Source organism: Leucoraja erinacea, chromosome 11 (genome assembly GCF_028641065.1).
Source record: "Leucoraja erinacea ecotype New England chromosome 11, Leri_hhj_1, whole genome shotgun sequence".
Lineage (NCBI taxonomy): Eukaryota > Metazoa > Chordata > Chondrichthyes > Rajiformes > Rajidae > Leucoraja > Leucoraja erinaceus.
In genome coordinates, this window is record NC_073387.1 from 38,463,759 (window position 1) to 38,476,613 (window position 12,855).

Consider the following 12,855-nt stretch of genomic DNA (forward strand, 5'->3'; position numbering starts at 1 on the left):
ACCTTGGTTAGATTATCAGTTAAAATGATTGTTCTCTACACGACTGGAATTTGTATTTCGATTGCTTCGGTGGGAAAATGCATGATTGAATTATAAAACTGAGTTGAAATCCTTAGGAGTGATCTTGTTTCATTTTTGTTATTTCTGCATGTACGAACAGCATTGTTTATCTTTATGTGTTTATCATAGGGTCTGAATGGAATATTCATGCTGCACTTGGAAGGACCATATGCACCTGCTTTTACTGTCTCTCCAAGAAAAATAAAAAATGAAGGAATGGTGCAAATAATTGTGAGAGACTCATCAGTCATTGATTATGAGCAACTGAAAGTTATACATATTTACGTAAGTTTTTTCAAGAATGAAATAATAACATTTTTCAACAAAGATAAAAGAGCTGCTGCAAGAATTGATATTAAAAGTCCTTTGAAAGTGGAACATAGGAGCATTAATAGATAGGACGTACAGTAGCTCGTAAAATGAACAGGATGAAGGGATTGGGTGATTATTATTTCATTTGAAACCAATAATCTACCATTATTCTTCCTCATCATTGCCTCTCCATTGGAATTGAAAAGCTGTCCATATATATATATATATATTTCTATTCCTATTATTGTCCATTCCTGACTGCATTGAGAATATATCCTTGTCTACCAATCTTTACAACAGCACTTAGGGTCATAGAGCCACACAGCACTGAACCAGGCCATTCAGCCCAACTCATCCATGCCGACCATATGCCATTTCTAAACTAGACCCATTTGCCCACGTTTGTCCAATATAGTTATAAACATTTCTTATACATGTACCCATCAAAGTGTATTTTAGATGTACCTGCCTCAACGACCTCCTCTGGCAGTTCTTTTCATATACAGGTACCCATATGAAAAATTTGCCCCTCGGGTTCCAATTGTATTTATCCCCTTTCACCTTAAACTGTCCTCTGGTGCTTGATTCACCTACCCTGGGAAAAAGACTCCGTGCATTCATCCTATCGATACCCCTCATGATTTGATACATCTAAGATCACCTCTTAGCCTCCAGCATGCTATGGAATAAAGTCCTAGCTAACTCAATCTCCCCCTATAGCTCAGGATATCAAGTCCTGCAAACATACTTGTAAATCTTCTCTGGAATCTTTCCACCTCAATGACACCCATCCTATAGCCAAAACTGAACACAATACTTAAAGTGCAGCGTATCAAAGCTGTAACAAAACGTTCCAATCTATACTGATTGGATTAATCTACTCTGACCGATGAAGGCCAATGTACCAAGATCCTTCCTTACTACCCTATTCATCTGTGACACTACTTTCAAGAAATTAGCTACGTGTACTGTAGATCCCTCAGCTCTACATTACTCCCGATGCCCGTACAATTTACTGAAAAGGTTCTGACCTGGGCTTGACTTCTCAAAATGTAACACCTTGCACTTATCTGCAATAAACTCCATTAGGCATGGCTCAACACATTTACCTGTCTGATCAAGATCATGCTGTAAATTTTGATAACCATCTACGTTATTGTCTACGATATTGTCTACGATACCACTTATTTTAGTATCATCTGCAAATTTACCAATCATGCATTTTCATCCAAATTGTTCATATAAATCAATAATAGGCTTAACACTGATCCCTGAGGCACACCACAAGTCACAGACGTCCAGACTATGGGTGCTGTGTGTACGGAGTTTGACTCTGTGACCGTGTGGGTTTTCTCCAAGTGCTCTGGTTTCCTCCCACATTTCAGACGTGCAGTTTTGTAGGTTAATTGGCTTCTGTAAAAAAAAAATGGGTCCTACTGTGCAGGATAGAACTAGTGGATGGGGGATCATTGGTTGGTGTGGATTTGGTGGACCGAAGGGTCTGTTTCCATGCTGTATGTCTAAACTAAGCTAAACAAAAGGCAATTCTGTATCGGCAGCTGGGCTCTCCTTATATTCTATGCCATCTAACTGTCCACAGCAGCCTACCATAAGGAAACCTTTCAAAGACCTTGCTGAAGTCCATATAGACAATGACTATGGCAGCCTCATCAACCACCGTCATTACTTCTTCAAAATCACAATCAGATTTGTGAGACATAATCTACCACGTATAAAACGATACTGACTATACCTAATCAGCCTCTTTCTATCGAAATGAATATATATCTTTCCCTCAGAATTCTCCCCAGCCAGTTACCTACCACAGATGTTAAGCTCATTAGTCTATAATTCTCAGGCTTTTCCTTGCAACTCTTCCTAAATAAATAGAGACACGAAATTAGTCAACCTCGAGTCATCTGGTAACTCACCCATGTGGAACGATGATTCATATATCTGAGCCATGACTCCTGCAACTTCATCTAGTGTTCCCACAGTGTTTTCAGATATATCTGATCATGGCCCAGGAGATTTATCTACCTTCATATACCTTAGGATATTCAGCACCTCCTTGACCTTAATGTGGACCTTGCTCAAGACATCACTATCTGTTCCTTTCCCTGGTCTTTATGTCTTTCTCCACAGTAAAAATAGAGGAGAAATACTTAGTGAGGACCTTGCCCATCTCCACACATAGATGATTACTTTTGTTTCTGAAGGGCCCAATTCTCTCTGTAGGTACCCTCTTCCTATTAATGCACAAATAAGTTATTTGAATTTTTCTTAATCTTATCTGTCAGAGCTATCTCTGCTCCCCTCTTGCCCTCCTGATTTCCTTCTTAAGGGTGCTTCTCAGTCCCCTACACTCCTCCATGGATTCACAATCCCAACTGCCTATAGAAACATAGAAACATAGAAATTAGGTGCAGGAGTAGGCCATTCGGCCCTTCGAGCCGGCACCGCCATTCAATATGATCATGGCTGATCATCCAACTCAGTATCCCCTACCTGCCTTCTCTCCATACCCCCTGATCCCCTTAGCCACAAGGGCCACATCTAACTCCCTCTTAAATATAGCCAATGAACTGGCCTCAACTACCCTCTGTGGCAGAGAGTTCCAGAGATTCACCACTTTCTGTGTGAAAAAAGTTCTTCTCATCTCGGTTTTAAAGGATTTCCCCCTTATCCTTAAGCTGTGACCCCTTGTCCTAGACTTCCCTAACATCGGGAACAATCTTCCTGCATCTAGCCTGTCCCTCCTTTTTTTCCTGACCAGAGCCTCATTTTCTCACATCATCCAGGCTTCCAAGAGTTGCCCTTCACTCTGCCCCAGGAACCTTTTCCAGCATTTGCTTCTTTTCCACTCCTCCAATTGGCAACCTTAGTTTAAAAAGAATCAGGGGACACAGGACTAAAGCGGATAAATGACAATAAGGTTGAAGATCCGCCATGATCTTATTGAACGCCAGAATAGGCATCAAGGAATGGATGGCTAACTGTCTCGGAAGGAACAGCAGGTGCTGGTTTACACCAAATGCTGGGCTAACTCAGCGGGACCGTCAGCATCTCAGGAGAGAAGGAATGGATGATGTTTTGGATCGAGGTCCTTCTTCAAACAGATGGCTAACTGGTTCTATTTGTTGTGTCTTTATTCAATCTAATCTCATCAACAAACATTAGCTTGCACATGTAGGTTGGTTCTACCTCTCTAATAGTTCTGTGACTCCCATAAACATCTCATTTTGAGATGCCTGCCTGAAGTGATTGAATTCCAATTCTCTCCACTGGATGAAATTTGATAAGATAACAATCAACACCTTCTTAACCTTTTCAACCTATCTTGCATAATTATTGCAAATTGATCCAAACAATCCAACGTAAGGCCAAGTTGAATTTTCGAACCAACAATACCAAATTCTTCCTGGAGTCTCTTGAATAAGAATTTTCATTTTTTCCAACTTTAAAATATTCCTTAAAACTCATTGCTTTAATCAATCTGCTGAATGCACATCCTGATGTCCCCTTTGGGCAGTATAACTGTTTACTTTTTCGTTCTGCATTTTATGACAGACACTGGGATGTTTCATTAAATCCCTTGTACAATTGCGAGTTACAGCACTTTGATAATAGCACAGCAAAATCTATCAACGCTGGACTGGGGACAAAGTGGAGTGTTGAGAAAAAAATAGAAATCTGAAAATTATTATGTAATTGCTATTTATTAGGATTTCTTTTGGAAATTTTTTTTATGAAAGGGAGTACTGCGATTCAAATCCTATGTGCAGAACAAAAAAAATAATAATTTGGTTTGAAATTCTTCTCCAGATTGTTGCAAATGATACAACAAATCCTAACTGTTGCTCCAGAGCTTTTGTGACAATCAACATTTTGGACATGAATGATAATAGTCCAAAGTTCACAGACGAGAGATATGTGTTAACCGTGAAAGAACATGCAAGTATTGGAACTATTATCGGAACTGTTACGGTAGGTTCTGTTACACTGTTAATCAACCTGAACTGAAATGCTGGGATTGTTCTTGCTAAGCAGAGCGTGCTGCCCAGAATTACCCCTTATAGTTCAACATCTTCATTCTTAATTGGGCTTCATGCATGAGCTGTTCTTAGCTGGCTTTCTGTATCATTGGAGTCCAGCACTGAGGTATAAAAACAAAAAGCCATCAGGCACCTTGTTGTGGAAACCCCATTCCTGAGAAACGTCCCACATATCTGAGATGCTAAAGAGACTCTGAAATGAGCTTGTGAGCTACAACTTCAGTTAGCATGCAGTGAGCACAAGATGCTATCTTGGTAATGGAGCTTAAGTGCATGCAAGGAACAACAGTTTAGAAGTAATTAAACTCCTAATTAACAATTAAACTGTCTTCTATTCTTTAGTTAAGAGGCTAGATGATTTGACTTTGCTGTTTGATGAGAATTTTGATTCACAGTGGCCATGCATTTTAGTTGATGTTCTGTGGCCATTTATTCTGAAAACTCAATGAGTACTGCAACTGGAAAGTGCTGATCTATTCTCAGATTTAGATTTAGGTTCAGGTTTGTTATTGTGACGTGCAACGCGGTACAGTGAACAGCTTTGTTTTGCATGCCATCCAATCAGATCAGATAAAACTGTACATACATACAATCAAATTAAACTCAAGTACAAAAAAAGTAGAGCAAAGAGGCAGATACAGAAGGCAGAATATTCTACCATGTTAGGATTCACATGTTTTTTCTAACTGTATTAAACTGACTTTTTTTTAAAACTGTTTTCCTTTGGAAATTTTATGTGTAATTTATGTGTAATTTATGTATAATTTATGTTTCTGTATGTTTGTCTATTTGCCTGTGATGCTGCTTCAAGCAAGGTTTTCATTGTACCTGTACCACCTCACTGTTGTGGTGCATACAATAAACTTGACTTGACATACCTATTTCAGGTAGTTAACATATACCGTGTTTCCAAGAGCTTCTACGTATATTGGCATCACCATGATTAATGGCAGTCAGATTACAGGAAACAGTGGTCATGCTGGATTCTTGCAGGATTACTTGGCCATCAAAGCACTGACTGAACAACCCAGATGTTATTAAATCACAAAGTAAAGAACCAAAGAACCGCAGTTGCTGGTTTATACTAATGATAGACACAACGTGCTGGAGTAACTCAGTGAGTCAGGCAGCATCTCTGGAGAAAAAGGATGGGTGAAATAAAAAGTAGAAAGTTGGGGGCGCTGTTGAGTATGGTAGCCTCGCCTGCAGCTGTTCGTCCTTTCATCCTTTTTTTATTTTCAGTCTGTCAAAAAGTTTTGTTTTGGAGGACTTTTAGTCTTTTTATGTGGGGGTTGGGGGGGATAGGGGGAAACTGTCACTACCTGGTCGAGGATGCGTCTTTCCTTCAAGCCGTATCTTTGCCCCCTCCTCTCGGCCTACCATCTGGATTGGCGCGGCCCTTTCTGCCGGAGACCGGCCAGAGCTTCAGCTTCAGCAGCGGCGCAGCACTGAAGTACCATGGCCGAGCGGGCGATGCCTTACTGGGGTCGCCGTGTGGCGCTCCGGAGTGCTGGGACTGCCGACTTTAACACCATGGAGCTGTGGTCTGCGGTCCAGCTGCGGACGGCACTGACTTTAACATCACGGAGTCCTGGGATCCCTTTGCCGAGGGCCGCCAGTGTTGAATCTCTGCCCAGCTCGGCCTGTAGACTTTGGGAGCCGCTGTCTCCGGTAAGAAGTGGCCGATTCGGAAACTCCAAGCTGCTGAGAATGTTCTTTCGTTCCGACGTCGGAGTTTCCATCATCCCGGCGAGAGGGCCTGAATATCAGGGTGCCGTAGAGGCGACTGCGGAGGGCTCGAGGCCCCGACCACGGGTAAACAAAGAGGAAGATGACTGAAATTTATTGCCTTCCCTCACAGTGGGAAATGCTGATTCCGCTGTGCGGGGATGTTAATGTTAAATTCTATCGTGTGTTATGTTCTTTTTATTCGTATGGCTGTATGGTAACTCAAATCTCACTGTACCAATTGGTGCGTGTGACAATAAATGTAAACTTGAAACTTGAAACTTGATAACGTTCAACATTATGCAGCTGACAACTTTTATATTCATTTGTATAACTTTTTTTCCACAGGCCACTGATCCTGATGAGGGCATCTTTGGTGAAATTACATACAGCCTGTTACCATTGAGCATGTATGTGTTCATTTATCACATCTTCATTTCCATTATTTATAATTAATAACTTTTGCAACTGACTTTAATTATTTTAAATTTAAAATAGTCAATTTACAATTGTGATATAGTTTTGAGGCCTGGATGTTAGTGGTAATGGGGTTTCGTGTGTAAATTAAAGAGTTCCTTAAAAAGAAAAGCAGAATGGGATTGAAAATAAGTGAAGAGATGTTTTTCAATGGGATTGGTTAAAATTGACCCTTACAAAGTATTTTAAATTGATCCTTAAATAGTTGTATTTCTGTAATCCATAAAGTAGTGTGAAGTAAGTTCACCGATGAGACGTATAAAAATGTTTTTGGGATACTTGACTTGTGATACCAGCATGATTTAACATAATCTGGAATGGAAGAAGCAAGATTGAGAATGAAAACATGGAATAGTTGTGTTAAGATTAAAGGCACAACCCTCTAAACTTATCAAATCAATCTGTGTTTGTCGTTGGAGGAATATGTTGAACATTGGTACCCTACAATAGTATGCACGTTTAATCACTATACTTTTAGAATAATGCTTGTTACCCTAGAGAGAGTGCCGAATAAAGAATTATTAGACTATTTCCAGGGATAAGAGAATTCAATTACGAAGACAGTCTGGTGTCTTGTGGTTGTTCTCATTGGAGCAGAGAATTTCTAGAAGAGCATGGTAGAGGTACAAAATCTTTATGGATTTGAGTAACGTAAATGGAGAGAAACACTTTCCATTAGCAAAATGGTCATCACTAGAGCAACTGATAAAAGATTTGGGATGATGCGATAAAATTATTTTGGGAGTAGTTCAGATTTAGAATGCACTACCTGATGAGTATGGGCACAGTCGTGGCTTTCGAAAGGGAATTGGATTAGTCAAGTCAAGTCAAGTTTATTCGTCACGTACACATACGAGATGTGCAGTGAAATGAAAAGTGGCAATGCTCGCGGACTTTGTGCAAAAAGACAAACAAACAAACAACCAAACAAACTACAAACAGAATGTAACAGAATCACATTTTTATTTTTAAGGCTTGAAGGTAAAAGCATTGCATTTCTTTTTTCTATCTTATGATTTAATGATATTAAGCATTTTACTTTACTCTTTCCTGGTAGCGTCCAAAGCAAAATGTCTTCAGTTTACCCTACTGTTTGCCCCACTGAGTTATTTTAGAACTAATTGGTAATAATATCTTTTTCCCTTGAATGCCTTAAATCTCAAGTAAAAACTATTCAATTGGTACAGTTCTTTCTTAATCCAGTCTTCATTCAAAGAACATAGAAACATAGAAAATAGGTGCAGGAGTAGGCCATTCGGCCGTTCGAGCCTGCACCGCCATTCAATATGATCATGGCTGATCATCCAACTCAGTATCCTGTACCTGCCTTCTCTCCATACCCCCTGATCCCTTTAGCCACACGGGCCACATCTAACTCCCTCTTAAATATAGCCAATGAACTGGCCTCAACTACCTTCTGTGGTAGAGAATTCCAGAGATTCATCACTCTCTGTGTGAAAAATGTTTTCCTCATCTCGGTCCTAAAACATTTCCCCTTTATCCTTAAACTGTGACCCCTTGTTCTGGACTTCCCCAACATCGGGAACAATCTTTCTGCATCTAGCCTCTCCAACCCCTTAAGAATTTTGTAAGTTTCTATAAGATCCCCCCCTCAATCTTCTAAATTCTAGCTAGTACAAACCGAGTCTATCCAGTCTTTCTTCATATGAAAGTCCTGACATCCCAGGAATCAATCTGGTGAACATTCTCTGTACTCCCTCTGTGGCAAGAATGTCTTTCCTCAGATTAGGAGACCAAAACTGTACGTAATACTCCAGGTGTGATCTCACCAAGACCCTGTACAACTGCAGTAGAACCTCCCTGCTCCTATACTCAAATCCTTTTGCTATGAATGCTAACATACCATTCACCTTCTTCACTGCCTGCTGCACCTGCATGCCTACTTTTAATGACTGGTGTACCATGACACCCAGGTCTCGTTGCATCTCCCCCTTTCCTAATCGACCACCATTCAGATAATAGTCTACTTTCCTGTTTTTGCCACCAAAGTGGATAACCTCACATTTATCCACATTATACTGCATCTGCCATGCATTTGCCCACTCACCCAGCCTATCCAAGTCACCTTGCAGCCTCCTAGCATCCTCCACACAACTAACACTGCCCCCCAGCTTTGTGTCATCAACAAACTTGGAGATGTTGCATTCAATTCCCTCGTCCAAATCATTAATATATATCGTAAATAGCTGGGGTCCCAGCACTGAGCCTTGCGGTACCCCACTAGTCACTGTCTGCCATTGTGAAAAGGACCCGTTTACTCCTACTCTTTGCTTCCTGTCTGCCAGCCAGTTCTCTATCTACATCAATACTGAACCCCCAATACCGTGTGCTTTAAGTTTGTATACTAATCTCTTATGTGGGACCTTGTCGAAAGCCTTCTGAAAGTCCAGATATAACACATCCACTGGTTCTCCCTTATCCACTCTCCTAGTTACATCCTCGAAAAATTCTATAAGATTCGTTAGACATGATTTACCTTTCATAAATCCAGGCTGACTTTGTCCAATGATTTCACCACTTTCCAAATGTGCTGCTATCCCATCTTTAATAACTGATTCTAGCAATTTCCCCACTACCGACGTTAGACTAACTCCCTTTTTAAAAAGTGGGGTTACACTAGCTACCCTCCAATCCTCAGGAACTACTCCAGAATCTAAAGAGATTTGAAAAATTATCACTAATGCATCCACTATTTCTGGGGCTACTTCCTTAAGTACTCTGGGATGCAGCCTATCTGGCCCTGGGGATTTATCGGCCTTTAATCCATTCAATTTACCTAACACCACTTCCCGGCTAACCTGGATTTCACTCAGTTCCTCTATCTCATTTGACCCTCGGTCCCCTGCTATTTCCGGCAGATTATTTATGTCTTCCTTAGTGAAGACAGAACCAAAGTAATTATTCAATTGGTCTGCCACGTCCTTGTTCCCCATGATCAATTCACCTGTTTCTGACTGCAAGGGACCTACATTTGTTTTAACTAATCTTTTTCTCTTCACATATCTATAAACGCTTTTGCAGTGAGTTTTTATGTTTCCTGACAGTTTTCTTTCATAATCTATTTTCCCTTTCCTAATTAAGCTCTTTGTCCTCCTCTGCTGGACTCTGAATTTCTCCCAGTCCTCTGGTAGGCTGCTTTTTCTGGCTAATTTGTATGCTTCATCTTTTGTTTTGATACTATCCCTGATTTCCCTTGTTATCCACGGATGCACTACCTTCCCTGATTTATTTTTTGCCAAACTGGGATGAACAATTGTTGTAGTTCATCCATGCAGTCTTTAAATGCCTTCCATTGCATATCCACCGTCAACCCATTAAGAATCAATTGCCAGTCTATCTTGGCCAATTCACGTATCATACCATCAAAGTTACCTTTCTTTAAGTTCAGGACCTTTGTTTCTGAATTAACAATGTCACTCTCCATCCTAATGAAGAACTCAACCATATTATGGTCACTCTTGCCCAAGGGGCCACGCACAACAAGACTGCTAACTAACCTTCCTCATTACTCAATACCCAATCTAGAATAGCCTGCTCTCTCGTTGGTTCCTCTACATGTTGATTTAGAAATCTATCCCGCATACATTCCAAGAAATCCTCTTCCTCAGCACCCTTGCCAATTTGATTCACCCAATCTATATGTAGATTGAAGTCACCCATTATAACTGTTTTACCTTTGTTGCACGCATTTCTAATTTCCTGTTTGATGCCATCCCCAACTCCGCTACTACTGTTAGGTGGCCTGTACACAACTCCCACTAGCGTTTTCTGCCCCTTAGTGTTTTGCAGCTCTACCCATATCGATTCCACATCCTCCAAGTTAATGTTCTTCCTTTCTATTGCGTTAATCTGCTCTCTAACCAGCAACGCTACCCCACCTCCTTTCCCTTTCTGTCTATCCCTCCTGAATATTGAATATCCCTGGATGTTCAGCTCCCAGCCTTGGTCACCCTGGAGCCATGTCTCCGTGATCCCAACTATATCCATTCCATTCATCCCATGCAATTGGAACTTCTGCTTCACACATCACTCTTCTAACTAAGTGTTCAACTCTCTAATTTGTTTATCCCTACATTAAATTATATGTCTCAACTAACATTTCAATTAATATTATCTTTGAGACCCTATTCTTTAATTTAGGTACTAACTCTGGCTACTGTACTAAAATAATCTTTTGCCCCTATTTTCCTTTGTGGGTTAGAATATGGACCACTATGAATGGAAACAATCACACTATCACCAATATGAAGATGTCCCTTATCCTTCCAACTGCTAGGCAACATATCACATAGAACCCTTGATCATGCTTACCAAATATCAAAAGATAATAATAAAAACAGAAAATGTTGGAAGTACTCATCAGATCAGGAGGCATCCCTGGAGTAATCTTTTTTTTTAATATATAAAATAATGTTTTCTCTCTTAATTATTGAATTTCTCACATCTATTACTCCTCCTCACCCCACAGCCCAAATAAATCCACTGCTCCAAAGTGCTGTGGCCGGGATTCTGATTGTTCCTTCAATTATCTTATGTCTCTGAGTAGCATTTAGACTGTACCTGTTGAATGAGATAAGTTTCTTATTGTCCATTTCATTTTGTGTCCAGTACATTACTGGCAATGCTAACCCTGTTCTGAATCCACTGAATATATAAACAGTGGTCTTGAGCATGTGGTTCAGCAATCCTTTTCCTCTTGCTCTTTCTTCTATATCAGAGTGTCTCTTATTTATGCTCCAGATGGTAAAGGGTCAAGTGTTAGGATCTCTACCACAGAAGTGTTTGCTCTGGGCACTTTTGCTGCCTACAAACTCCCAGATATTCACAACATAATGTGGCAAGTGTAGGAAGGAGCTGCAGATGCTGGTTTAAACTGAAGATAGACACAAAATGCCGGGAGTAACTCAGTGGGACAGGCAGCATGTCTGGATAGAAAGAATGGGTGACGTTTCGGATTGGGACTCTTCTTCAGGCTGGATATATAGCATAGTATACAGATAAACTGCCACACTTGGGACTTTAGTGTGACAGACTGGTATATGTTTTGTATTATTGACTGCTTATAGTTAATACATTAATGCAATTTAAGTTCACAACTCTTAGATGTTACAAACTTAAATAATAGCATTTCAAGTGAAGCTAGTGAGTTGAAATGGAGTATAGTTTGAAGAGAGCTTGGGAATCGGGGCCTGATGAGTTTAAAAGAAGGGATGAAATGGGACACAGGTGCTTTGAAAGTGAAAATGGGAATCAGGGCCCTGTGAGCCTGGTGAACATCTCTGGAGCCAGATGTCAAACTTTGGGGATTTCTGCAGAGTTGGACAGAGAATCACTGGGGTTGTATTTCACATTTTTGTTGGCTTGCTATATACACAGTGGTTTACACTAAGTAATAGATATTGGGCAAAATGTTAAAAGTTTACTACCTCAGATTAAAATAAATCACAACTACTGTTAAAGAAAAACAAAGAATATCATTGCTCTCCCTTCTGTTTCCAATGAAATATTTGACCTCAGTTTATCTTATGATAAATTCCATGTGCGATAAGTCTTTGGCTGTAGAAATGTGCCCTTGAGGTCCACTTTGCACTATTAAAACAGTAATCAATCCAATTTAGGTATGTGTTGACATTTAAGCAGCAACATTTGCAGCCAGACTCATCAACAACGGTGCTGAAGGTCATTCCATAATGGGTGCAGGCACCAACAATGATTTTTCTGTATATCATCTGTCCAACTTACATAGATTTATATAGAACAATAGGCCTGGTACAGTTTGCCCCTGGAACGTTATGGCTGTGGAATTTAGAAAAGTCAAAGCTGAAGAATTGGAAATATTACTGATGCATTCTTTGTGAAACTTTTCCAAAAAGATTATTGACTGCTGAAGTATAATTTTTTTTTTTTTTTTTGTAAAATGGAAGATATGAATTTAAAGTCAACAGTAGTACAGGTGTGATCACAGTTGGGAACAACACAGCGATTGATAGAGAGAGACGTCCCATTTATTATGTGACCCTTCAAGCAACCGATGGTGAGAATCGTGCAGATACTACTATGATTGAAATTGTTCTGGAAGATATAAATGATTTCTCTCCGGAAATAGCAAGAGATTCCTACAGTGCATTCATCACAGAAGACAAAATAAACGAATTAAACATTAAAATTGAGGTAGGTCATAATCCCATCTTGTTTTACGCTG

At 40.0% G+C, this 12,855-nt stretch overlaps 1 protein-coding gene across 1 annotated transcript in view; it reads left to right on the forward strand.

Moving 5' to 3' along the window:
* The window catches only part of cdhr2 (cadherin related family member 2), an 84,873-nt gene that overhangs the window by 19,593 nt on the left and 52,425 nt on the right, over positions 1 to 12,855 (forward strand). Inside the window, exons 10-13 of the mRNA XM_055643065.1 lie at positions 190 to 345; positions 4,198 to 4,359; positions 6,504 to 6,565; positions 12,578 to 12,824. Of these exons, the coding sequence (XP_055499040.1) occupies positions 190 to 345; positions 4,198 to 4,359; positions 6,504 to 6,565; positions 12,578 to 12,824 (627 nt within the window). The remainder of the gene's footprint in view (positions 1 to 189; positions 346 to 4,197; positions 4,360 to 6,503; positions 6,566 to 12,577; positions 12,825 to 12,855) is intronic.